This window comes from Tamandua tetradactyla, chromosome 14 (assembly GCF_023851605.1).
Source record: "Tamandua tetradactyla isolate mTamTet1 chromosome 14, mTamTet1.pri, whole genome shotgun sequence".
NCBI classification, from domain to species: domain Eukaryota; kingdom Metazoa; phylum Chordata; class Mammalia; order Pilosa; family Myrmecophagidae; genus Tamandua; species Tamandua tetradactyla.
The window spans coordinates 20,116,313-20,144,099 of NC_135340.1; the positions used below are offsets into that span (position 1 = coordinate 20,116,313).

The 27,787-nt window shown below is 41.3% G+C and overlaps 1 protein-coding gene across 1 annotated transcript; it reads left to right on the forward strand.

Annotated features, from left to right (window-relative positions):
- The first annotated feature begins 694 nt into the window (after positions 1-694).
- On the forward strand, positions 695-27,561 carry EGLN3 (egl-9 family hypoxia inducible factor 3). The gene is made up of 5 exons (XM_077126977.1): positions 695-1,400; positions 21,353-21,472; positions 23,155-23,291; positions 24,969-25,042; positions 25,845-27,561. Exons 1-5 carry the CDS (start codon positions 1,044-1,046, stop codon positions 25,889-25,891), a joined length of 735 nt encoding a protein of 244 aa, XP_076983092.1. The 5' UTR covers positions 695-1,043; the 3' UTR covers positions 25,892-27,561.
- The last annotated feature ends 226 nt before the right edge of the window (positions 27,562-27,787 follow it).

Genomic DNA, 27,787 nt, shown 5'->3' on the forward strand with positions numbered 1-27,787 from the left:
TTAATTTGGAAGGTAAAATTTCAGAACATCATCTTTTCGTTGGAAGTTTGAAAGGTAAATGTCTGAGAACATCCAGAAAAACAGAACATTTGCAGGGTTCGATCAGATATGGCCCAGAAAGTATTTCTTCACTGTGCACATTCCCGCTCTTTGAGAACATAGGGACTTGCACGTAGTAGGAGTTAGGAAAATGTTTGCTAAGGTGCTAATTTTAGTTAGCACTGTTTTGCTTCCAATCCTCTCAGGGGTTTGAAGCCCCTGACCAGGGTCACACCGCAGGGGAAAGGGGAAAGGGGAATAATAAAAGCACGAGGTAAAGCTAGAATGAGACGACGGCTTGACATATCTAATTTGTTGCTGGGTTTAATATTTTTGTTCAAAAGCCTGTGAGGTGAGCAGCCCAGATTGTGGCAACATTAATTGTCTATGCCGTTAATTTCATCGACACTTTCAGATTTTCGACACTTCAGATTTTCGAGTTTGTCATGGGGGTTTATGCAAAAGCACATGCAAATCGATAGCGTTTGGAAACTTCCCTCTGTGCTCCAGCCCCCCTCGGTGTGACAAACAACCCAGGCTGGCGCCGAGCTCGCGGAGAGCCTCCGCGGAGGGGGCAGGGCAGGGAGGGAAGGGGCGGGGACGACGGGCGGGAGTAGGGGTTGTCCCGGAGGCGGGACAGCTCAGGAGTAGGACCTCAGCCTCTAGCTGCCTCTCGCCGCCGCCGCCGCGTCCGCGGTGGCCTCGCATCTCTGCTAAAAGGGGCTCTCCGACTTCTCTCCAGGCCAGTCCAGGGCTGAGTCCTGCAGGTCGGCGCTGCGCCGTGGAGCCCTGCACTGCTCCCGCTGGGCCTTGGACCGGATCCCTTCGCCCCAGAGTTGCGCACAACTTTCCTTCTCTCCGGGCTGCGGTGGCTCGGGGACCGTGGCCGCCGCAGGTAGTTGAACCCCTAGTCAACGCACCCCGCGCCTCTTCTCCGCGCACGCTTAGCTCGTTCGCTGCCGGAGTGCACAGTGGGGGCCCCCGACCTCGGTTCTGCGGACGAGATGCCCTTGGGACACATCATGAGGCTGGATCTGGAAAAAATCGCCCTGGAGTACATCGTGCCCTACTTGCACGAGGTCGGCTTCTGCTACCTGGACAACTTCCTGGGCGAAGTGGTGGGCGACTGCGTCCTGGAGCGCGTCAAGCAGCTGCACTGCAACGGGGTCCTCCGGGACGGCCAGCTGGCGGGACCGCGCGCTGGAGTCTCCAAGCGGCACCTGCGGGGCGACCAGATCACGTGGATCGGGGGCAACGAGGAGGGGTGCGAGGCCATCAGCTTTCTCCTGTCCCTCATTGACAGGCTGGTCCTGTACTGCGGGCGCCGGCTGGGCAAATACTACGTCAAGGAGAGGTCTAAGGTAGGACGCACGCGGGCACCGGCGCCCCGCTGCTGCTGCCACCCGCAGGGATTGGGAGCGTTCGGGAGGCAGTTGTCTGCCGCCTTCGCAGGGTTGCAAGTTTTTAATCAAGAAGTCAGTTTTGTCTCCTGGCACCTCTGAGCCAGAGTCGCTGGTAAGGGGCTCAGGTGTTTAATTTTAATGGTCTTCTGTTGACTTTGAAATAATGGCTCCAGTGAGTGCTAAAAGCTAAACAAGCCGTGGCTTTTGGTCTGATTTTAAGAGACTTCCGTTCTCCGAGATCCAAACGAAGGAAAGGATATTAGAAACACTGTGTGTGATCTGAGGCACACGTGTACTCATTAGCTTAAATGCCTGCTTTAAACTCATCCAGGATGCCCCTTCATTGTGTTCAGAAGGGGTTCCTACAAAAGCACTCAAAGAGTTCTGGAGAGAGCTGTGATTTTGCAACGTGGCAATTGGTTTGTGGAGTGTGTGGCAGGTGTGGAAAGAGTTTGGCTTGTGAAAGGGTAAAACACCTCCATTATAAAGTGAAAGGTCCCTTCTTCATTCTGAGGGCTGCTACCCTTGACTGGTTGGACCCAGCACATTATTAAACCATCCACTTGGTTGTGAACATGTGTCCAACATTCGCCACTGTCAACTGATGGCAAAATCCACTCAAAACAACCGGTTACGTGATCAGGAGAGAGTAATCAAGAAATGATGGAAAGAAATGATTTCTTTGCTCACATAGCCAGAAGTGGCTCCCTGAGTGGTAATTTTATCTTGTTGACGTTTACTGGGAGATTGGCAGAAGTAAGGGAACATGTAGGTACCATGATGTTGTTGCACTTAGATTACTTTGGGATGGTCAAGACAGGCTGCCTTTCTTCAAATGATAGACCAGCCATTTTTCCAGTGACAGTGCTGTGATTTGCACTTCTTTTATGGCGGACTCTGAAGTATAGGAAAGTTTTATTCAAACAGTCAAATAAAGCATACCAGCAGTGACCCATTCCTTAAAAACATCTGCATTTCTCGATTCAAGATTGATCCTGTGATAAAACCAACCATTGTAATCTCATTTTCCCATAAGGTGAAAGATTGGGGTGGGTGAATGGAGCAGGGGACAAGTAGGTTGTTATATTCCTTTCAAGCCTGGAGGGCAGGAACAGGGTTTCTGAAAAGCATCATAAATAATCAAATCAAGTAAATATTAGAAGAAAATTCTGCTTTCTAGATTTTACTTTGATTTGAGGGAAATTCAGTTAGCTGAATTCTGTAGAAGATTGCTATTACAGTGTTTCTTTGCTCTTCCATCTTTCTTGTGGTGGATTAGAAAGTCGTTTGTCTTGATTAGCTTTGATTTTGTACTGTGACCTTGCCTGTCTCCTGGGATGGGAGAACTGGGTGGGGCGGGGTGGTGGGGAGGGTTACTCAGCAATGCAAAGTTGCATGGAACTTCAACCTGGAATAACAAATGGCTTATCTGTTTTTTGTGTTTTTTTTTAAGGTTCTTTGCAATTTAGAGTTAGGAAATTTCCCCCCAGGATACTAGGAACAGAATCTGCTCCAAGGGAAGTCAGAATTAATTGCTAGAAAGAGGTCACAAACATTTGAAAGTTAAATTTTATTCTTTTGCTTTGACTTAATGGATGAGGGTGGGGTTTCAGGCTACACTTTAACTTGACGAATTGAATGACAAGTATTGTGTACCTCAAAGTGAGGGGGAAAAAAAATCTCTAGATATGATTCTTCAGGAGTGGTTTATCTTCTGGGTGGAACAAGTAACTTTGCAGATAACTTTCAGAAGGAGATTGTAAATTAAAATGAGAAGGTTCATTTTGTTCACTGAAGAGTTGGGTTTAAGCACCATCTGTCCAGACCCAGATGTCCCGCTTTCCTTTGGCTGTTTAAAAATCTTCATTCCTGTCCTTCAGAAAATTCACCTCTACATTGGTATATTCATTTCCTGGCCCCTTAGAACCAAACGCAAATCAGGCTTGAGCTAAAAATGATAGTCAACATTTTTAAAAGCCTGATATGCTTATATACAGAAGTCTCCTAAGCAAGGTCTAGCACTTGGGTCTCTTGTTTGAAACTCATTTTTAAAGCATTGTAGAAATGCACACATTCCATTTCCATTTGATTTATATTAGTTTCACCTTCATTTCATCTTTGTTCACTTCTCTTCCCTCAGTGGTATCCATTATTCTGAGCTACTTCCTAAAGTAATGATACGAACTTAGTTTCCTGCTCTCTCTTCAATCAGGTTTTCAGTAAAAAGTAAAATTTTAAAAGGCAGAATTTGCACATTTATTTTAAAAATGCATTTGTAACTTTTTTTTTATTAATTAACGGAAAAAAAGAAATTAACCCAACATTTAGAAATCATACCATTCTACGCATTTGTAACTTTTTATTGTGAAAAATTGTCAGGCATACACAAATGTCGAGAGGTTAGTATAAAAAATTTCCATCACCCTGTTTCAACATTTGCCATTATATGCATTTATCTTAGACCGATTTTTAAAGTTACTTCTAATTTCTTGGGGTGAGGCTTATTAGTGCATTCACCATGATTGTTTTTGGTCTTTTGCTGGGCTTTTGAAGGTCATTAAAGTATGTAATGATGTCCTGTACTTCAACAAAGCAATGACAAAGCAATGAGAGTAACAGTAGATAGACATGCTGTACATCCAGTTGAAATTGTGGATGAGTATGGAAAGAAATTTTAGAGGTCTCCACTCCCCCTAGAAAAAGTTATTAGTCATCAGAATTTATTTACCTCCACTTTGCTGGAGAAGAATCAATGGGTGCTGAAGACCCTTTGGGAAGCTGTAGGGCGCCTCCTAACTTCAAGCCTGATCATTGCTTTCAGGCTGTCAAAGGATTTCTTATCTGCTCTTCCCTTCTGGAGAATTTAGACCATATCCAAGATAAATATGGGTCGTAATTTGCTCCTTTTGCTTTGACTGCCTTGAAATGGTTAGAAAGTGGCTGTTTTCCAGAGAACGCGTAATTTACAGAACTTAAAGTCCTGCTTGAAGCAGCTCACTGTAGACTTTTCTGTATTTAAAGCTACTAGGTACAAATGTAACTCGAATGATAATAGCTGCCGTTTATTGAACCGTTTACTCTGTGTCTGCCCTGTGCCCAGCACATTACAAATACTCTGAATCTTCAGAACCACAATCTTCGGCAAATTTTGTGATTAAATAATTTGCTCAAGGTCATAAAATCAGTAAGAGGCAGTTTATCAGAAGGATTGGAGATTTGATCTGGGCTTGGAGTTACTAGCCTTGCGACTTTAGGCAAGTTGCTTAGTTTTCATCAAGTGTAAAATGAGGGATAATAATACTGTAAAGCTTTTAGGGAGAGCATTGAATATGATAATGAACATAAAATTCTTAGCAGAATTCTGAGCCTTCTGAGCTTGTAAGCAGAAGATTTGGAATTCTATCCTAGATCTGCTTCCAGAGTCTGTGTTCTTTGCTATTATATTCTCTTACCTCCTATCCTTTCATTTATTTGGCAAGTATTTTATGGGGTGTTCACTCTGCTGGGGTACTGGGCAGGGCTGGGGATACAATAGTGAGCAGGCATCGTCCCTGCCGCAGAGAGCTTGTAGTCACGTGGACTTCCGAATTGCAGGATCCACTGCTTCACACTTGATTAATTTTCAAGCTTAAAATGTAACACCTTAGACATTAAAGGGGGTCAGTTAAGTCCACTTGAAGAAAAAATCAGAGTGCTGTAGTGTTATCCTACTGTTACTTTTAGGAAATATAACGGTTTATTAACAAAGTTGGTTGATACGATCTCTGCCTGAAGTATTTCTGGACAGTTGGGTTGTGAGGGTTGTAGCGTGAACAGACCAATGAGTTCCTCCCCTGGAAACAACAGAGAAGAATGACAAAATAGCAAAAAGTATGAATTAAAGAAAATGTGAATCAAGGAGTTTGGTGGGTTTGTTCCTCTACTCCTGATCAATAACTGTTTTGGCCCCCTTTTATCATGTGATAACAGGAATATTGTTTACTTAATGGAGCTTATCGTAGTGGAGGCTTTTGGTTTGGTTGCAGGCTACTTGAAGCAAAAGTGGTGGATGTGCTGTGAAGATCAGAATATATCTCAGGACCCAAGTGCAGGAAATGTGACCAAATTAGGGTTCTCAGTAGACTGGAGCTAGGAACTAGGAACCAGAAAGTTCTTAGCATCCAGGTCCTTTTCTCTGGAGCCTTATGGCCTCCATCTTAGCTTCACTCTGCTTATCTTCTTTGTTTCTCCTGCCTCTTTCCTTTCAGTCCAGCTTTTCCTGCTTTTCCATTCATGTGGCTAAAGGTGGCTGCTGCAAAATGTCCACCTGAGCCTTCAGTTCGAGATCAGCGGAGAGGTGACTAATGTTGGAACACGTAGGTTTTTCCTTCCCTGGGAGAGAGTCTGATTGGGTCACCTTGGATCAGGGGTCTGCTCAGCCTAGTTTGGGTGGGGTGGGAGGACATGTCGAGTATTATGTCGTAAGTATGGCTGCCAAGATCCTCGAGAACAGTTCTACTGGTTTGGAGACTGGGCACCCTAAATGATGTCTCTGCAATTAAAATCTTGTATCTATGAAAAGGTATTTTAGGGGAAGGGGACACTGAGCTTGAAGCACTGGGACGTACTTCTGTAAGGATGTGAGAGATTCCACTAAAAGGTTTTGTATTTAAAAATAACTTGGCTCCTTAGGATGAAGGAAATTATCCTAAGGAAATAACAGAGAACAGCTTCAGTTGACAGGGAAGCAAATCTCTCCAGTGGATGAGTTTTCATAGTGCCCTTTGTCTATTTTGTTGAATGACGATTGGAAACAAAGAAGGTAGTTGTGTGTGTGTGTGTTCAGATTACAGTCTTTTGCTCAGTCTTGAACCATTGACCACTCCCTCACCACCTTATCTGCTTGCAGTGAATTGGGAAATTGGGGTATGATTTATTCACGGACAAATCATTCAGTACCACACACTGAATGTGTGTGGATGGGAGAAGGGAAATAGAGATTATAGAGCCCCTGGGGGGAGTAAGCTGAGAGTTGAGTGGGGTGAAAAATAGTTGTCAACGACTTTGCTTTCTCTTTTTCTGGTCAAATCGCCCACTTTAACACAGGTGTTTTGGTTTTCTTCGGGTTTTTCTCTGATTTCTCTTGTTTTACTTAAAATGAAGTAACGAAACTATACAGAAATCTCATCTACCCAAGTCTTCAATCATCAGCAGGTGATTAGGTTGTTGTTGTTTTTTTTTGGTATGCTGTGTGGTGGGGGTCATAGTTCATTCTTTTTCCATGTGACTGTCCCATTATTGCAGCACTATTTGTTGAATTTCTTTTGGGGGGAGGGGGGGGGCGGGGAGGGGAGGTGCACGGACCTGGAATCGAACCCGGTTTTCCGGCATGGTAGGTGAGAATTCTGCCACGGGGGTACCCTCGCACCCCCAAGTTTAGGCCGATTTTATATTTGAAGAAATGATATCTTGACCAGTATCTTGCCAAGGTACTGAGGTAGGTATTGGCCCTGAGAAAAGGTTCTTCAGTGGAAAGGGGATGTAGTTACTGGCTAGGGAACTCCATGAGGTAGATGGACTGGGGGTGGGCTGGGTATATTAAATCCTCTGCATCAGCATATTATTTGGCAATTTAAATATAATTCTAACTTAAACTTGATAAATACGCTTAGGTGGGAGTATTTAGCCAATCTGTACATTCAGCTTTTGGAAGCGTCACAAGTGATTCCCCTTTTTGGTCTTAGCACAAGCAAACTTTGTAAGTGTCTCCTCCCTGATTCCTGACTCTGTTTGGAAACACTTCACGTTGTATAAATAACAAGCAGACTTGCAATTTAGACCCCCATGCCGCAGCCATATCATCTGTGGAAGAATTTCTCTGCTGAAGTTTAAATGTGGGGCCAGTTTCTACTTCACCTACAACGAGCAGAGCGCATCTGAGAAGCACCTCCAAGCACCCCAGCTCCCATGTCCGGCGCCACGTCTGCTCATTTTGGCAATGCCTCTGCTTTTTTGACTCACTTTTGTGGCTTCTGGTAAATTAAGTAACATTTTGATTCCTGTTCGTTGAAGACCAAGGATCAGCTTATAGTTTAACTAGTATGGAGAAGGTTATTAATTCATTAGTTATTATAGCAACAGACTTGATAATTCCTTTGGAGCAGCATTTTGTAGTGGTTAACTAATATTATTCTAGGAAATGGGTGTCATTTTTCTCCAGTTGTTTGTCTAATGCACATGTTCTGACAGTAACGATGGTTCAGATATATTCTGCTGGGCAACTGCCAGGGGTGCCCAGCGGGTAGCTGAATTCAGAGACACTGGAATTGTAAATACAACAGACAAGTCCTTTTATGAAGCCAGACTAAGGAATTCAACTTGGGCAGATTGCCAGGTGCCTTTGATTTGGCTCCGATTCAGAGCCATGTGTCTGTTTGCCAAGCAAGATTAGTTAGCTTGGTTAATTATACGTAGAATTTGTACCCCTTTTCCCTTGGTTATTTCTATCTTGCATGGGTTTGGCACTTACCTTAATTTTCTGTCTTCTTTTGATAGTTATTTATGGATGAGTTTCTGTTCTCATTTTTGGTGAGCTGGTAGAGACCGAGTATATTCCCTGCCACAACCAAATCCTAGGCACACACAAACCCTTGGGTTTGCGGTAGCGTAAGGCAGGCTTTCAGATCTTGTCTTGGATCCATTCGTTACCTGTTTATTGAGTGTCCTCTATGTTTGATACAATGCAATATAATAATCTTATTCAAGCCAATTTTTGATTCTTTGGAAGATCCGCTAATCATGTTTCTCACGTTCTGGTGTAAATGTGTCTCATCTCATTGGAAATAATTTTACCTTCCATAATGAGGATGAGATAACTGAATATTACCAAACCGGAATATTTCCAAAATACAAGGAATACGATAGTAGGCTTGATTCATTTGCCAGTGGGAAGAAGACAAAGTGAAAAATTCAATTCCAGGTGTCAATGCCATCTATTTTTGATTCTAATAGGGGAACTGGAATAATACTCTTCTATTTGAGTATTACTTGGAAGTAGTTAATATGTACTTTTCTAGACAGTTTGCAGGTTTTAAGGAGCTCACTCTGTTCTTCAGGCATATAGAACAACATTTTACCTCTGCCCTTCCTTCCTATTCCCTCCTGTATCTACTCATCTGTCAGGTCAAACATAGAGAGACTTTCATTCAGAAATCGCAATACCCTACCCAAAATTGACAGTGAGGTCTTTTTAGTTTAGTGCTTTTTTATTTTTAAATTTTTATATAGTTCTCTTCATATTTGTTTTGCAGGATAATTTGAGTCATTGGAGTGGATCAACATAACTTTCATTGAACACAAAATATTGAAGACTCAGGCTGGATTGGTCAAAACTTGGCCTATTGTGCTTTTTTTTTTTTAGGTTCACTATGGAATCTCAAGTTTTGTCTTTTTTTTTTTTTTTTTAACTAAACTTTGATTTTCTTTCTAAGTAGAAATCCTTGAGGAGGGAAGTGTTTTGAAGAGACTTATTTTAACTGTCTATCACCTGTGTTTGGTTTTCCCATTCTCCCTCTAATCCATTTTATATGCCTTGGTCAGAGTGTAGCTGTCTAAAACCCAGCTGTTATCATGCTGTCTCCATGCGTAATGAACAGTCACCATGCTCTATCCCCATTGCTGATGTACAACACTGCAGATTCTTAGCGTGGCACATAAGGTCTTCCACATTTGACCCCATCAGACTTATCACGATTTCCTTTCAACCTCCTTCCCTCTCTCCCAGTCACTGAAATGCTAGAAGCTGATTTGCCAGGATTAATGAGCTCCCCCACTGTCTTCCATTCTTGAAACCTATTTCTAGTGCCTTCCCACCCCTGCAGCCTTCTCTTCTGCCCCCTAGCATTCTGAGGGTAGCTCAATGCAACCTGGCCCAGCACATTTATATATTTGGCTGTTTACCCTGCCCCCCATTTACTTATAAACTCCTTGAGGTTTAGAAGTAGGTTAGGTTGTGTGTATACTTTTCATGTCTGGAACAGTCCCTTACAATTCATAGGTGCTTCTTGACTTAATTTCATCTTCAAAAGCAACTTTGATTTCAAAGGCTGTCAGGGTGTTAAAAAAAAAAGTTGTAAACATTTTGTTATTTAAAAAAAGTGGTCCATAAGTTGATGCCCAGGAGTGTTTCGATGTAATTTTTATTAGAGTGATAGGTTATATGTTAAAGGAGGATCTCAGCTTTGCCAGTTGGCTCCCTCAGTTCCATGTAATTCTGTGCTTTCCCCCGGGAAGCACCCAAGGCACCCTCTGAGCCTTGCAGCTCCTAAATGCAGCTCTGGCCAGGTCTCGAGACTCTGGAGCGAGGAACACCCAGGATGAGGAGGCAAGAGCCAGGTTCTGGTCCTGCTCAGCCCCTGGCAAGTGGTAGGAATCTCATGACCTCAATTTTCCACTTTTTTATGGACAAGGTTCCATTTTTATTTGTATATTTTAACTTAAGTTTAGTCAGCACATCCTACCCGGCATTAGGATGGACATTTTACATTTTGCTTCATCTCACTGTGATCGTGGGCAAGTCACTTCTCAGAGCCTTACTTTCCTCATCTTTAACTTGGGTACGACGATGCCTTCCCCAGGATGATTAGGAGTTAAATTAAAATTGAGACTAAATTTCTAGCTTAAAGTTATGAATCTGGGGTCGGAAATATAGGGGCTTTCAGTGCCTCGTACTTGATTCCTGGAGAGCAGACACAACCCTGACAGTGAAACCTAGAGGCAGAACCCAACAAAACAGCGGAGCTAGAAAGTTACAATTGGGATGTTTCCTGCCAGCTTTAGGAATACCACAAAGTCTGTGCCAGAAGTTGCTCCAGGAATTCCACTCACTTCCTACTCTTCTGAGCCGCTTTCTTTCTTTTTTAAATCACTTTTCACTCAACAGATTAACTAGTGCACTGGACTAATTGCCCCTTCTCTTTTTTCATTTGGGGTGAAGCACTGCACAAAAACTCTCAGTTTTGCCACAATGTAGTTGATTCTCAAAGTATAGTCCCTGGGCCAGCAGCCTCAGCATCCCCTGGGGACTCTTGTAAATGCAGATTCTTGGACTCTTCCCCAAACCTAAACTCACAGTTCTTCCAGGTGATTCTTGTGCATGCTGAGGTTGGAGAACCACTGAAGTAAAAATTAATGTATTAAGAAAAGGGTTAGTGAAAAAGTCAGAGTTCTGTCAGTTGATCAGATTAGAGCTTAGTCATTGCTAAAACTCAGAATGCAAGTATCTTTGGTTCATTTGGTAAATTTTTGAGAAAAACCCACCACATGCTAAATGAACACATATACCTGTTATATAACCTTTCTGTTCTTTGTACCAATTAAACTTAATTTTCCAGCACTAAAGCTTGGAGTGAGATGTGGAACTGATTCCCACCTATTGTGCTGCGTAGAGAGGAAAAAATTAACTTTGATAATGGCTGCATGAGCTTGCTTCACACTTAGGCCTAGGAGTCTTGCATGCAATGAGCAGATTGTTCTCTAAGTACTGAGCATCTTTTCTATGAACATGGCAGTGAAGCCTAAGGTGCCTTTGTCCCTCCAGGGTGAGATGGCTGCCAGAGGGATGCTGAGATGTGGGGCTCTTTGGGGGCAAACTTGACAAACTGATCCAGCTTCATTGGAATCAAAGATATGATCAGGTAGAGGTGGAAGAGTGGATGTCATTTGCCTTTTCCTACTTCAGCATGGAAGGCTTTGATTTCTCACTTAAGGGTTGAACCTGTATTTGGTCGCCCACGCCACTCATCTGAGAACCCTTTGATGCATTATCTTGAGTTGAAGGAAGGCAATTTGATTCATGGTCTTTTTGAAAATAATTTAAAAACGGGTTTTTTTTTTCCTGATATTTTAGAAGCAGTGTTCAGTGGTAGAAAGAACTGGATTTGGAGTTCTGGCTCATCTACTTAGCTTTGGCCCAATAAGTTACTTTTTGCCTCTGATTCTCAGTTTCCACATTTATAAAATGGGGCTTATATATATCTCAGAGGAACATGGGGACAATTACACTACAACACCACTTCCTCCCCCACCCTCCCAGCCAGGTTCAGAGCCAGGTGCTGCTTTATTTCTAGTCTCTTTTTCCATAAAAATTGTTTATGCATTTTTCTCAGAAGAATCATTTACTTTTCTACCCCTCTAACAGGTCCTCTACATCTCCTGCCTCCTCTAAGCCACAGTGAGTCTGTGTCCAGTGAATCATAATTATTGTGGTAGTGTAGATTAAGATGTCTCCTAAACAAGCTTTGTGCCTAAGTGGGGAAAAGTTGCTGTCTCATCCCAGGGACCCCTTTGAATTTACGAGGTGCTGCTCCTTTTCTTCCCAAGGGAAAATACACTTTTGCATTTCCTTTTAAAGACCTGCTTAATTGGACATTTATCTTCTGATTTTGAAACAAGTCTGAAATCCTTGGCTGATGTTAAGCTGAGCCAAAGGAAAGGTTCCGGATAGGCTGACTTCCTCCAGCTGAACGGTGGAGGGAGGGGAGCCCAGCCGCTGGGCTGGCTTTGCCTGGTGACATGAAATGGGCTGTGGATCAACCGCATTCGAGACACATAGCTCCTTGCAGGGGCTGCAGAGATTTTATAGTGGAGAGGGTAGTTAGAGGTTGGCCCTGCAGTGGGAATAAGCCAAGCGAAGACAACCTGGGCAACTGAGGGCTTTGCCGTGGATTCAGGGTGAACTTCTTTTGTTAAAATTCCCAGCGTGGAGCTATCAGCTCACCGACGCTATACCAAGCACACTAAGATTTCATTTTTTTTGCAATTTTTTGTGTTTTATTATTTTCTATCATTATGGGGAAGGTGATAGACTAGGATGTGAGTGAGTCAAGGACTTAATGGTAGTACCGAAGCTCTTAATTTCATTAAAAAAAAAAAAAGGAATGAATCTGATAATGTTAAACATTAGATTAACTGCTTTGGGAAAGCATGGCTCGATTATCAAGACTTCCTTCTCTATTGCCAGACTAACTGGGCTTGAATCCCCTGTGTCATTTACCAGCTCTGTGATCTTAGGCAAATCCCTTAACCATTTTGAGCCTTAGTTTCCTTATCTGTAACATGGGTTATTATGAAGATTGAATGAAGTAATATTTGTGAAGCTCATAGAACAGTGTCAGGTACATAGTAAGCCCTATACAAATGTTTGTTCAGTAAATAAGTGGGAGAACTGAATTTCATGAGTTCTTGTTCTACATTAGTTTAGAAGTGTGTCATTTCATTTAGCAGATATATATTTTCAAATGCTAAAATGCAAATGTAAATATAAGATCTGGTTTCCTAGGAAGTTCTTTAACTTGATTTTTTCCAGCACAGTGGCATCGTCCTGTTCATACTCTTAAAATTCATTGAGGATTGTAGGTAAAGTGTCCTCCAGGTTTCTCTGATCTTAAAAATATTGCTTCAAGGTATTTTTCATAGTACGGTTTTCTTTATTACCCATTATTTCTAAAGCCTCATCTTACCAACTGTGTTTAAATTATCATGGATCCGACTCCTTCAATTATTTTAGGATTAATTTCAGTTAAAAGTTTAAAGAGAAGCACACAATTCTTTGACAATCCTCCGGTCACAGACATACCTCTTTCATTCTCTAGTTTAATGCTCAGGGCATTTAGAGAACTACAAGTCAAGTTTTTAGTTTTCTGAGAAAGTTGCCTTCTCATAGCAAAAGTATTAAATATTGTGAGTCCCTACCCTGTATTGCTTTAAGGATTAGTCAAGAACTTGTTTTTCTATAGGAATAAGATAACTTCTGGGTCCACACCATAACTTCCAGGGTCAGTGACTCCTATGGACGACAAAGCAGTGACTCAGGACAGATGACAGGTGGGTGCCCGTCTTCCCCCTTACCAGGAAAATAAACGAGACATGTCCTAATGGCATGTTATTATTTAGGAAAAGGCTTCAGAGAGGACAGGGTTAAACGCCTGTCTTAATGTCCTTAACCCTGGGCTTGGCTGGCTTGGACGGATTGCTTGTTTCCCAGCAAACCCCTGTTGGAGACATTTCTCTGGTGACCTGGGTTGCGATTGGGAGGGGTGCTGGCCGCCCCGGTGCTGTTCCCTGCGCCGTCCCATCGGCGGGGCGCTGTGCTGGCGGCTGGGCCGGCTGCCACCCTCACGCAGCGCACGTAGCCCTGTCACTCAGCCGTCACTCTGCTGGCCGAGGGCCAGGCCCCGCGGGAAGGGCTGCCTTCCCAAACCCAAACAGCCCGTAGTGAGAATGTCCATGTTGCCTGGCCTGTTTACTAAGCCTAATTGCGTGGCTCGGGCCCGAGTCCCCTACGAGGAAAGGAATTAACCACAAATTGGGAAAGGAATTAACCACAATTCAGAAAGTGACAATAGTCTCTTAAATTTCTGGTCCCGGAGAGTTGCACTGGCTGCTGGAGGGAGGGTGAGTCACTCAGAAGTTCACACAGGAAATGCAAGGATTCCTTGGAATAGAGTCTGAACCTGAGGTCCCTAGGCTGGAGGTTTTGAATCTCCTGAAATCGTATGTAGATTTCTGTGCATGGGTGCATGCAGATTTCCTTGAGGGTTGGAACGTGTGTGCCCATGTATATTTTTTAAATGTAAAGCATTCTTATACCTGGTAGAAATACCACCCAGGAGAACTAATTCTAAGGTTCCAGAGACTGTGTAGCAGTTATATGCTTGTTTGGGTGATCCTGAATCTAGGACCAAGTTCAGAGTAGAATAAAACCAGGGCGCTGATGTGAAAGGTCTATCCGTAGACAGGTCTGGTAATGAAGTTGATTAACTTGCTGCCCATCCAGGCAGATTGCTCCCGCTAGTCCAGGAGTGGCAGGCAGACGCTTTTCTTAACTGGCTCGTTTTCAGAACTACTGAACTTTCTGCATCAATACAAAGTTCCGATATGGGGACAGGATGATTATCATTCTACATTGGGGAGGTGAGATGATGTGTGGCACAATTCTGAGTGCATGGATATGTATGGATTTAGGACAAAGGGGAATTTGTTTTCATATAGAAATAGAATAGGAAACATTTCAATGAGTAATTTGGGGTTTGATGAAAAGATTAATTACCCAAAAGATAGCTGATGAGTGTTGGGCATTCTGAATCATCTGAATTTGTCTGATCAGATATTGAGACTTTCAGAAGGAGAATCGTGGTAACTGAACACAACTCATATTGGCGCCCACCAAAAAGATATTTCCTATTTTCCTCTTCTTTTGTAACACCAGTCTCTAACTAGAGGCATTGCAAAGGATGAAATAGGTAGGCTTGCTCTTAACCAACAAGACAGATAACAAGCACGATTCTAAGATAATTAGCGACAGTTTGCACAAAGTTTCCTACTTTTTTTTTTTTCTAATGTGCTTACTTTACAACTTGGCAATACAAGTGAAATTAAAATGAATTTACAAAAATTCCAAAGCACTTTTAATGCCTTTAGGTCAGCTCTGTTCAGCATCACATTGAAAGCTTACTTTTTGGTCCAATTTCCTATAAAGGAAGGGACCAGCTGGCATCAGGAGTGAATTTTGTCAGTGACATTTTCTTGAAACTCTTAGAGAAAGCTTTGCATGGTTATCCTCATCTTGTAAAAAATGCTGCATGGACCTTGTATGGCAGGAATTTAATTTAAATGACAATAATGGATCCTACAAGGTTTCCTTGAAGATCACATATCCTGAACAAAGAGACTGAGGAAAGACTGAAGCCATAATTCCAGTTTGCTTTCCATTTCCTCAGGATCTGGGTTACTTTCCCCTGCAGAGAAGACTCAGTTCTTTCTCACTGTTTGTCCGAGTCAAGTGGGAAACAGAAACTGGTATGTTGGCTTAACTTGTCTTTAGATTTTTTTTTTTAAGAATAAAACTCTTGAAGACCATCCCTCTTGCAGGTTTTCTCTTACCCTGGTTGTTACCTCAGGTGTGCCTGCTTATGGCAGTTTGAGTATTTAAAGTTTTTTTAATTTTTGTTTTTAAATTGGAGACTCTCAATGCCAGGGATGCTACCAGCACATATAGTGCCTTTGTGCCATTTACTAAAAGCCCCTGTTCTTCCAGCCCAAGCTCCAATGAATTACCAAATGGAGCCCCTTCCTCAAGGGGGTGCAGGAAGTAAAGCATGCAACCAGGGGCTGCCCTGCTCTGCTCTCTGTCCTTATTAAAGGTGCATGCTACAATAGGTGCTCATCACAAGCCAGAGAAATGACCTCAAAGAGCAGCCTTCAGCTACTCCTCTATAGCTGACCCAAAACATTGATAGACTTGTCACCTAGGCTGTGGTCACACTGATATAAATTAGACCCATCTCTGGCCAGAAAACTTCAGCTCTTCCATTCTCCCTTTTGTTGAGCTGCTTGACTGTTTGAACGTGTGTGGGCTCTTGTATTTCTTCCCAATTCTTTCATGTCTAGTGCTCATATAGTTAGTGGCATATGGTGGTGAGGGGAAGGATTCTGGGTCCCCATTGCTCTGTCCACAGTGGGTATGGGTGAAGGACTTGAGAGGAGAAGGGATGGAGCAGGCATGTAGATTGTGGATGACACTTTTGAGGATACCATATTGCCTTTGGACAAGATGTGTGAACCTGGTAAAGGGAGATGGGAAGGACACCCACTCATGGCTCAGGAGCTATTGCAAAGTAGCTTGACTTCTTAGAAGAACTTAGACAGTGATCCAAAATACAGCTTGATCACTGGAATTCTGGAGAGTTCACATACAAAAGTTGAGCGCCTGCTATTCTTTTATAAAGTCTGAAGACTTTGTAACTCTAGGCCCTCATTGCACAGGGCAGCAGATCCCCAGGTGGGGGTCGCATAGCATGCCCCAGAGTTCTGACATATGCCCGCCTGATTGGCTTTACTCATTTGGTTATTTGCAGGCATTAGATGTTGTATGAGTTGGCCAGCCCTGGGTTTGAAGCTGCAAAGCACTTAGGTAGAAACCAGATCCTTGAAGAGGAGAGAATCTATAGCTCAGATTAAGGAGAAAACAAATGTATACATATCATCAACCTTAAAACTAGCTAACATTTCTTAAGTACATAGCATATAACAGTGTTTAACCACACCATATACTAAATAAAGGAGATGGATTATCTCTGTTAGTCCTTGTAAACCCATTTTACATATGAGAAAACTGAGTTGTAATGAGGTTAAGTACATGTTAGCTTTATTTAGGTTGTATTTTATTCAGTGTTTAAGACCATTGATAATACAAAATGAATCCTTACCAAGATTGGCTAGCCTTTTGGTTTCACCGCTAGAGGGGATTTGGCATTTGGCAGTGGATCAAAATATCATTTAAAAGTCAAATCAACCAGCTTTGAAATGATACTGGTCTTGACAAATTTTTGAAAATGGATTCACATTTATTTCAGATTTTGCAAATAAAGCGAGACTTGATGAATGTTTTAATTTGCCCAGCTAAAATGTTCAAGATCAAGTCACACTAGTAAATCTGACTCTAAAGCTATGAGTGATGTAAAACACTTTTCCATAAAAATATATGTTATTGGTCATTGTTTCTATAAAAATATGTGTTACTGTAAGTCTCCCTGGGGGGTGGCATGGCACAGATGTACCCCTTCCCACCAAGTAGGTCTAAAATGACTGTCCGGACTGAGTGGACAGCTAAAGGTCGCTGACACCAATTTTTAAAAAATGGCTTTATATTTAATCAAGCTTTGATCAGTTTCAATATAGAGCATTCTGTTTGGGCAATGGAATGGAGCTCCTGGCCCTGGACCCCAGGACTTTTAGGTTTCAGTTTCACCTTTGGGATCGATGAGATGTGGTTTTCATGAAACCAGTTCACCAGTAACAGTACCCACTGTTTTCTTTTCCATCCGTGGTATTTGGGGATCAGATTTTTGTCGCTTGGATTTGGCTGTCACAGTTCTACATGTCTGTGTTTGTCTTTAAAGAATAGGTACACATTTTCTGCCTGAACATGACCTTCCAGATTCTCGTGTGGAGCCAGCCTGTGATTCACCCTTGTGCGCATTTCTTATTGCTCTAGAAATAAGAGCCATATATATATATCATAAAGAGAGGCTTCTAAGGGGGGTGGGAGGGGGGCTGCCGTGTGGGGTCAGCGGAGGAAATGGTGAATACATACAGGGCAGCCTGTGGGTGTCTCTGCATATCCAAGACTAGAACTATAAGACCTCGTGAATGCGTACTGCAGATCACATCTAAGGTGTTATTAAAATTCTGTAAATTTCAAATACTAATCTGGCCAGGAAGTTTTGGCAAATGAAAAGCCTGTAATAAATAAGACATCCTCCTGATCTGTGTCAGTTTTACTGCTCAGCATGTTTGCCGCATGATCATTAAAACACTCTGGCCACGCTCTTATTGTTCTGAAGCATTCTCCTCCTTTGTACACCCTAAATCCCTCCCCGGACTTGATGAGGTTCAGATAACAACTCAGTTGAACTGATCAGTTTCCGGAGTTTGTTACTGCCCCGTGCACAAATTGGCACAGAAGTGAGTGGCTAGTTACTGAAGAGAGGCTTGCTTCTCAGCTCATCCTTAGCCTCATGGTTTGTTTTAGACTATGTCAAAGCCAACAAACGGTTGGAAATGCACCCAAGCCAAGACCCATCTTCTATGGCATGGGACCAGAAAACACACTGATGAAATTGGCCGTATGTAGTTTGAGCAGACCCACTGAGGCCCACAATGATTTCTTTCCATTGTTTCAAATGATGCATATGGCTTCAGGAACCAGGAAAGAGGGTGAGTATTCATTCTGGCCAGAAAAATGATCTCTCTTTCTCTCCCTTAAGAAATCAGATACTTTATTGACATTTAGGAGTTGAGTCCTAATCAGTCTCCAGGAATATACAATGTGCTCCCTCTCTGTCTCTCTCTCTCTTTCTCTCTCTCTCTCCCTCTCTCTCCCTCTCTCTCTGTTTTATGAAGATGCAGCAATTAGTAAAGGATGTCCTTTTGTGAGGTTGTATCTATCTTTGTTTTTTCAATATTTTAATCTAAACTGAGTCCTGAAGCACATAAGTACTTCATAATGCCCTGAAGAGCTCTGATGATTCTTTTAGGGTTGATGATTAGATTGAGTCTTAGGATCATCTTAGATCTTTGGAGGTCATATAATCCAAGCTCCACTTTATAGAAAAGAGTCTAGCTTGGGATCACCAGTTATTTTCAGAGTGACCCAGATAGCAGGCCTCCAAACCACTGACCTTTTCCTTAGAGTAGCACTATTTAAGAAAATAAGATTATGTAGCATTGATGGAGTGCTTTTTCTTCACGGTAGTGGGAGGCTGATGTGGTAGGCAATCCAGCCTATAATTGTTTGTGGCTTAAATGACTTTCATAATTGGCTCAGTGGTGGTTCTTATAATTCTAATAGCTGTTCTCAGGGATGTGTAATTCCCTAGTCTTGAGAGGTGACTCCATTTAGCTCTTTCTCCCCAGCTAGGCCCATCATTTTTGTTTTCTATAGATCACCTTTCCCCAAGCCATCCTTTGCTTGTTGGCACCATCATTTGTTAAATCTTCATTGCAATAGCCTCAGTCTTTCCACCTTGAAAGTTGTTTAAGCTAACAGCCTAACTTCAGCTCTAAAATGACATTGTGTTGACATTTTTAGATGTCCAAAGGCAGGCTGTCGGGATGGGGGTATAAATTGTGGGAGATACGGTGATTAAAATCTTTAAGATCAGTAAAAACCCAAGTTACCATTCAGCCTTATTATGGCTCTAGTATTCGATGTGTGTGAAGCCTTTTAAAACTCCCTTCCTAGCTCATGCTTTCTGGCACTGCTGGGAGGAACTTGGCAGCTGGGCATCGAAGCTGATTAATTGAGCCACTTGGGCATTAGTTTGGGGCTTTACGTGACTGGTCATGGTTCCATGCAGCAGCCCTGACATTTATCAGGGAATATACAGCCATCTCCTGGATCCCTCCTTGTGTGTTTGAATGTATTGAAGATAAGCTTTTTGGTTGGTTTGTTTTTTTAATGAAGATAAGCTTTCTTTTTTCTTTTTTCCCAGTGCATGGTCAGGCACTGGGAATTGAACCCAGGTCTCGGGCATGGCAGGCAAGAATTCTACCTGCCAAGCCACTGTCAAACCATCCTGAAGATATGCTTTTAAAATTATAGAAACTGCTACTGATCTAGTAGCATGTGAACTCACTCTTTAGTGAAAAGAGCTATAAACCAATTCATTTGTTTATTCATCAAATTTTAAGCAGACACCTCTGTGTTAGGGACTGTTTAGGTTCTAAAGATACATCACTGAACAAATCAAGAAAAAAAGATCCCTGTACTTATATTACCAATTCCAATATACTATATTTATATCACATCCCTATAAAAATATTTTAAAAGTATGGTTGGTCCCTATGAAGAAAAGAATAGGCTTTTTGCACTTTGTCTATTTTTTTCCTACTCTCTCTGCTATAATGTTTTTTTCCATGGAACAGTTAGAGGTTTGTGAATAGTAATCCTATAATAGTAATTTTTTGATATAGTTTTCTGCTTTATTCCTCTACGGTTGTACAAGTGGCATTTAGGCAAAGGAAGAGTATTCCACATTTTCACCTGACTTGATAATAGTTAGATTAGGAAGAAGACAGGTATTGAGAAGTGTGTTAAGATAGCTCTGTGTGGCTTTTTCCATGAAAGGGAGCTGTGTTGTATAAGCTAACAGATTAGGGTATAGCTTTCTATTGACGCTTTCCCCTTCCTTCTTCTGCTCTAAGTGTTTTATTGAGAAAGCCTGACCAGTCCTCCTTTGCAATCGGATATATCTTTTTGTCAATGCTTGCATATTTAACCATTGTTCTAAGACAGCCTATTACAAAATTTTACATGCATAAGAATCACCAGGGGCCCACATTCAACAGGTATTAACCCTGAGTCCCATGCAAGTGTTTCAGATTTTGTGAGTTTAAAGGGGGCACCTAGAACATGCTCTTTCAAAAAGGAGGATTAATAGAGGGTAGGACATTCTAATTATGATATAGATGGATTACTTTTAAAAAGATGATCTAAACCAGATAAGTCCTGAAATTCAGAGGAGCCAGCCTCTCCAGAACATCTAGTCCCATCCCCCATCTCATATTATCAACAGTCCTTTCCAACATGAAAAGTTAGAATGGGCATAGCCCAAATACTCCTAAAGAGTGGAAGAAAGATCAAAGGTGATGATGGAGTTATACAGAGAAGGGGTAGGGTTAACAAATGAGTATGATTGCTGGATTATTATATTGATTTTTTTTTTTTAGTGTCCAGTACCTTAGAGAATCTAGAAGTAAAAACCTAAAATTATGAAATTGTAACCCATACCAAACCCTGAAATCTGTTCTACAACTAATTGTTGTGCTCTGCTTTGAAATTTATTGCTTTTATATATATATGTTATTTATCACAAAAAAAGAAAAAGAGAAGAAGGAGTATAACTGAGAAGATAGGATTTAACAAATAAGTATGACTGCTGAATCATAATATTGGTATTTCTTTTGGTCTCCCTTGTCTTGGAGCAGCTAGAAGGAAAAATGAAAAATCATGGAATTGTAACCCATACCACACTTTAAAATCTGTTCTATAACTCTTGTTAAAATGTGCTTGGAAACTTGTTGCTTTTTTGTACATATGTTATATTTCACAATAAAAACAAAGATGGTCTTATACGTTCTGGAACTGTGGGAATAGTTGTGAACCACGTTGCATTGGGCTGAGCCCTAAGGTGTGACCTGGCTGTGAATCTTATATGCTGAAGAGTCCAAATTTAAATGTTGACAATTAAGAAGTCAGCAGCCACTTACAGACATCACATAGTACCCATGGTGACTGTGTTACTTGGCTATTCACAGTGGGAAAGATTGTCTCAGGGTTGCTGACCAGCTTCCTTGGCATTTCTCCTTAGGCGATGGTGGCATGCTACCCAGGAAATGGAACAGGTTATGTCCGTCACGTAGACAACCCCAACGGTGACGGCCGCTGCATCACCTGCATCTACTATCTGAACAAGAATTGGGATGCCAAGGTACTTTGAAATAATGGAGTAGAGTGTGGGGTTAGAAAGTATGGGAAAATAATTCAGATGCCTTAGAGAGGGAGCTTTGGGTTCAGAATAGCCCTTTCTCCCATTGAGGAATCTTTTCTATTTTTGTTTGCTCCCCCCCCCCCCCCCCCCATGGAATTAGTACTAAAGTTGATGAGATGAAAATAGTGCACATGAAGTTAATTTGGTGGGGGTTAGGTAGGGTGATTGTGTGTGAGGGGGAGAATGGTTGATGAAGAGAGGGTAATTTAGTATTATTTTAAGATTTGGGATCATTTTCTTTAGTCTAATCCAGAGCTGGTATGGCTTCAGTGCAGAATAGGTCATATACTTTCTACCCCCAGCAGCAACATTGTGAGAATTCCACAAAAATAGACTGTAGGGTATAAAAACATCCCCAACAGAGGTTTCCCACACAGTTTTCTCTCAGGGTTGTATGTTTCATTGGTGGCCGCTTGCCATGGTTTACTATGGTTTGTGAATGCCAAAGGCCTTGTGAGTTATTTTTGTATTTTAGAACATATAGACAGAGATACAAAGTCTGGTTCCATGCTTACAAACATTTGTCTGGACTTTGCATGCTTTCTGAAAGTTAAGAGTGATTGAGGAGTCTGGGGAGTCAGAAATCATTTCAGTTTTATTTGGCTTTTGACCCTTCTGCATCTCCATTTCCTGTTAGTAGGGGCAGACACTGGCTGTCATAAAGCAGTGATATGTATTTATATTTTTTGCATGGGCAGGCATCAGTAATCAAACCCAGGTCTCCAGGAATTGAACCCAGATCTCCGGCATGGGAGGCAAGAACTCTGCCTGTTGAGCCCCCGTGGCCTGCCCTAGCAGTGATATTTTATCTGGGGTAGTCTCAGCGTTCAGAAAAAAAGAGCATATAATTTCCAGCTACCAGGTCAGATAAGGAGCAGGGGAGTTCAGAAGAAAGCAGTAAATTCAAATTGAACAGGCAGGTGTGTGTGAGGTGTGAGGCTTATCCTAGGAAGTTGTTAATATTAGATTGAACCATTGGAAATTCTGTGTGCAACTGTATGTATGTGGGGGGGGGACAGGGGTTGTAGGTCAAAAACAATTGAATATTGGTCGTTCCATATAGTTCAACCTAATAATACTCCCCAGTTTTGTGTCGATGGGTTTCATGATTGTGGGGATGAAATTTCACCCTCACACTTTGTGTGAAACTTTATCTCCCTGGCTTGTTCTGCAGACTTGGCTAGATAAATCTTATCCACCTCATGCCAAACAAAGCCATCCTATCCCCACAATCATAAAGTCCTTGGACACAAAATGGAATATTATTAGGTTAAACCATAAGGAATGACCAATATTCAACTGTTTTGTTTTTTGCCTACAACCCCTCCCCCACATACACACATACACACATACACATATATACAGGCACATATAGACACACACACACAATTTCTAATGGTTCAATCTAATATTAACAGCTTTCTAGAATCATTTTAACACATAACTGCCTGGTCAGTTAGAATATACTGCTTTCTTCTGAACTCCCCTAGCACCTTAGCTGAATGCACATTTGGAATGAGGTTGGAAGATGGCTTTGTTTCTATCTAGAAGAGGCTGAAATGCATATTGATGGAATGTGTCTGAGGCCAGGAAATATAATCCACCTTCCTTCTGATCCTCAGCTGCACGGTGGGGTCTTGCGGATATTTCCAGAAGGGAAATCTTTCATAGCGGATGTGGAGCCCATTTTTGACAGACTCCTGTTCTTCTGGTCAGACCGGAGGAACCCACATGAAGTCCAGCCTTCCTACGCAACCAGGTACCAGCCAGGGCCATGTTTCCTCCAGAGGAACCTGTACAAGCTCCAGTTCCCTGAGAACTCTCTCAGCTGATGTCCTGGGCAGCTAGGGAACCCATCAAATCCAAAAGCTGATAGTGAAACTGTTTGGAGTCATTAAAAAGGGAAACTTTGGATTCTTCGGCACAAAAACCTAAAATCGGTTTAAAATACCCATTAACAAATTGCTTTCTGTAGGTGAGCATGTTGCATTCCAAATTTCCCAGAGCGTTTTTCTCGTCTATCCTTTTCATTTTTCCCCCTTTAAAAAATCTTACTTTGAAGTATCCCAAGAGAATGTTGGCTATCACGTGTCAATAATTGTCTGAATATGTTTGGATGAATTTACAAATTGCCAGTTGTAAGCAGAGGGGACCTTGAGTTAAAAAAAAGACTATTTTCTTCTAACTTCTTTTCCTTTTACCCTTTCCTTGTTGTAAATTTGAGTTGGGATCCTGTATCCATGTCACAACAATTGGATTGTACACTTTTATACTTTCCTTAGCTGATGCACATGAAGATTTTCAAGTAGTTGAACAATTTAGTATTGTTGAGAACTAATCTAGATTCTCCTAATTCCTGATTCTACCTAACCCTCTTTCATTTACCTTTATCTTATAGCTGAAACCAGGCAGTCTTGAATGCTGTTGGGTGCAGCTTGCGTTTGGAATAGGAGTTGGGGACAGGGAGAGCTCGGTGGAAGGATAATGATTAAACCTTAACAAAATTAAATTAAAAGCACACATGTAGAGTACTTAAGACTTTTAAGTGTCTCCCTCCAGAAAGCACCCATCTGAGCCCCAAACACAGAGCTGCGTACAAATGCCAAACTGGAGTGTGCCCTAGGCGAGCAGGCAACTAACTTTGCCACTAAGGGACACAATAACTGGACCCTGCCATTTGTGGCAGAATCCCTAGCTATTCCCCATTCCCACAACATCTCACTCCACAGGGAAGACATTAGCAAATATTGATGTGAAACCTTTGGGAAAAAAAAAATCAAGTGCTGTACAAATTCCAGTTGCTAATAATAATTATGAAATGAAACTTTTTGAAAACCCGAGCATGAAATGGCCCCTAACAGAGTCTATCACATGCATGGGCTAAAGCCTGACTTCATATACAATGACATCTGGACGGATTGCAGTGGAATGGTTGAAGGCATCATTGTTCAATTGCATCCTTGCCCCAGTGTCCAAAACTAAAGAGAGAAAGCCAAGAATTTTGAATGTCTATGATTTAAATAAGTTATTTTTCAAAGCTTTGCTCAAATGTCATCTCTTCTCTGTGTTCTCCCAACCAACTAGGGTCTTGAGCAAAAAAGGCTCCCTTCTAGTGCTTTCTGTGTAGGTCATATTTGCCTGTTGCATTATTTGATAAATAGCCTGTCTTCCTTGAGGAAGATCTCTTCACATGTATCTTTGAATTTCCAATGCCTGATGCATACTTGGAATTCCTTAAGCATTTTATTGCATTTAAATAGAATTGAAATCGGAGAAGTTTATTTTAAATTTAAGTGGAGTGTACTTGTAATAATAAGAGAACTTTAGATGCTTGCTTCGCAAATGACTTTGATGTGCAATTTATAGTAAGTTATTTATTTCTTTGTTTTAAAAATATTTCTAAACCTATTTTCTTATGCCTGCTTATCTTTCACAGATATGCTATGACTGTTTGGTACTTTGATGCTGAAGAAAGGGCAGAAGCCAAGAAGAAGTTCAGGAATTTAACTAGTATGTGTTTGATATTTTTCTGTGACTTTTGGTCAAGTGAATCCATGACTTTTTTTTTCAAGATTTTATATATATTCTAATATACTGAGTCAGTGGCCTCCCTTCATATATAATGCCATCTTGATGGATTGAATTCTGAAACCCTGGCCTTAGCTCTGCTAGAAAAATCAGAAAAAAATGCCAAGGGCATCTTCTGAGATGCCCACTGGTCATGTAATGATAGTTTATAATAGACGGTAAATAACATTTCGTCATGGATGTTAACCAATCAAGCATAAAATTAAATTTTGCCCATGATTTTGGCATATTGCAAAGAAAATACAATGGAACCCAGCTATTATAATTAATTTATTGTCTTCATGGAGGACTGTGACTCTCACTATAAAACCAGAGCTCCTGTAATATAAACTGAATATGATGTAAAACCCTTCTGGTCCTTAATATTCTAAGGCAGCATTTCTCAAAATATCTTCCATTGAAACGTAAAGTCCTGCTGAGCTAGTTCGTAAGAAGGTACATTTCTGGTCCCAAATCTCTTGAGTCATAATGCTCACTGGCATATTCAGTCAAGGCTCTAAGAAATCCTGCAGCAAAGCATATCCAACACTATGTAAAATGACCCATTTGGAGTATACACCTGTCATATGCCACAGAAAACACATATTGGAGAGCCCTTTTAGGAGGCACTTGGCTCAATTTTGTTTGGTCAGATATGAAGTATTTACTGGAGGCTATTTGTGATATTAAACGCATGGAATCTGACTCCCCACACTCTTCATTCTCTTTTCTGTGCCCATCCCAGGGAAAACTGAATCTGCTCTCACTGAAGAAGACCAGCCAGGGCTCTGAAATCCACTGGCCTCATTCTTTTTGGCAATGGTTCCTGAATTCTCTATAAAAGTTGAGATCCAAAGATGGCCTCTCTGCTCACTCAGTAGATGAGGAAACCTCCCCTCCCTTGGAATGCTTTGCATCATTTTACATCCCTGTCTTGCGTGTGGTACTTCGTATTTTCTTGAAAGAATAAACTTCAGAAACTTTTTTGCCAGATGAACTTATTTGTAACTACAGAAACACCTGCAGGCAACCCAGCTGGCCAGCAATTCAACTGACAGACTTTGGTAACACTGGCCATCCAAAATAGGAGCATGGAAGCACGGGGGAGGGAATGGATCTTACTTGCACTTTATGTACACTTTCTGATTTGAAAGGAAGGGGTTTGCAAAGAGAAAACATGGCAACAGAAATTACAGAAGACACCACTGAAGCCTTTACAGCAGGAAAGAAAAAGTTGTGTCATCGGAACAGTTTCCAGATGTTTTTAATCCAGGACTTCTGGGGTTTCTGGAGACTTATCACAACCTAATGACATTATTACCTCTAGAAAGAGTGCTGTGATAGTCATCAACATATAAGTATGCCATGGGTATACATTCCCTTTTCCTGGTCCTACAACTTGGACTTTCTGCCTCTGCCTATTCTGCTGAAAGTAAGACTTTTCTAATCAGAGATGAGAGCACCATTCGTTTTCTATTTTCACTTTCTTATCTGGAGAACCTAATTCTGCAGAAGCTGAAACTACATATTATTCCCTTTGGTTGCTTTGTTGGGCTAGAATTTGAATTTAAAATCAAGGGGGGAACAATCTACCTGGTAGTTAGAGCCAGCGCCTGAGAACTGCTGAAAGACCTAGGGTAACTGGTTTACAGTAAACGTGTGCTCATCTTGAGAAATTTGAGAGGGAAGATGGAGTTGAAGATGTGGGTGTATCCCTTTTCAGTTTTCCTTTTTAATGAGCTCACCCTACTTTACCAAAAAAAAAAAAAAAAAAGCAAAAACAAAAAAACAGGGTGCTGTATTTTAAAAAGGAAATAGAAATAAAACAAAAAATCCTGAGAAGCTGTGTGAATTATTCAACATTGTTTGTCCCTAGCAGCCTTTCCTCTGCAGATTTGACTCCATTGTGGTCAGGGTCATGGCGTTTGCTTGAACTTTGGAAGGTTCTACTGTACACTTAATAGGGGTTCTGCCCCAGTAAGCACAGAATCAGACAACTTCCAACAACCTGCTTTGAATTGCAATCTTATGAAAGTTACACTTCCTAGTTTTCAATTCCGTTTTTGCTTTTCAAATTCCTTCAATTTCTTGCCCGAAAATCCCATGAATGTTAAAGAGTCCAGAATATTTTCTTTTGTCATCTATGGATATTAGACTTTCTAAGCAAGTAGTTTGTTTCTTCCTTTGTGGTTTTGGAAAATTCCCAGAAAATTTCATCCTCATTTATTCTCAAAATTACTCTAATTTTTTTCCCATAGTCTTACCTCCTACCTTAATGTATAACTTACATATTTATTATGTTTATTGTGTTGTATTTTTTGCTAGAGTGGAGGCCCAATGAAGATGGGGATTTTTATAAGCTTTTAATCAATGGAATGTATTCTCTGCACCTAGAACAGTGCCTGGTACATAGTAAGGCTGAGGAAATATTTGTTGAATAAACTTGTTCTCTTAAACTGGCATTCTAACAGTTTCCTTGACTTCATCTTTTGTAGGAAGGGCTTGCTAGAATTTTTGCACACACTTCTATCATTGTTTACTTTTAGAAAGCTTTGGTCATAGTGTCATTTCCTATTTGCTTACTTGCTTCAATAGGACATTGAACAATATAAATCTGAAAACTGAACAAATAATATTTCTGCAATCTAGAAAAATTCAATAAGAGATTCTATTAGGAATTTTATATTC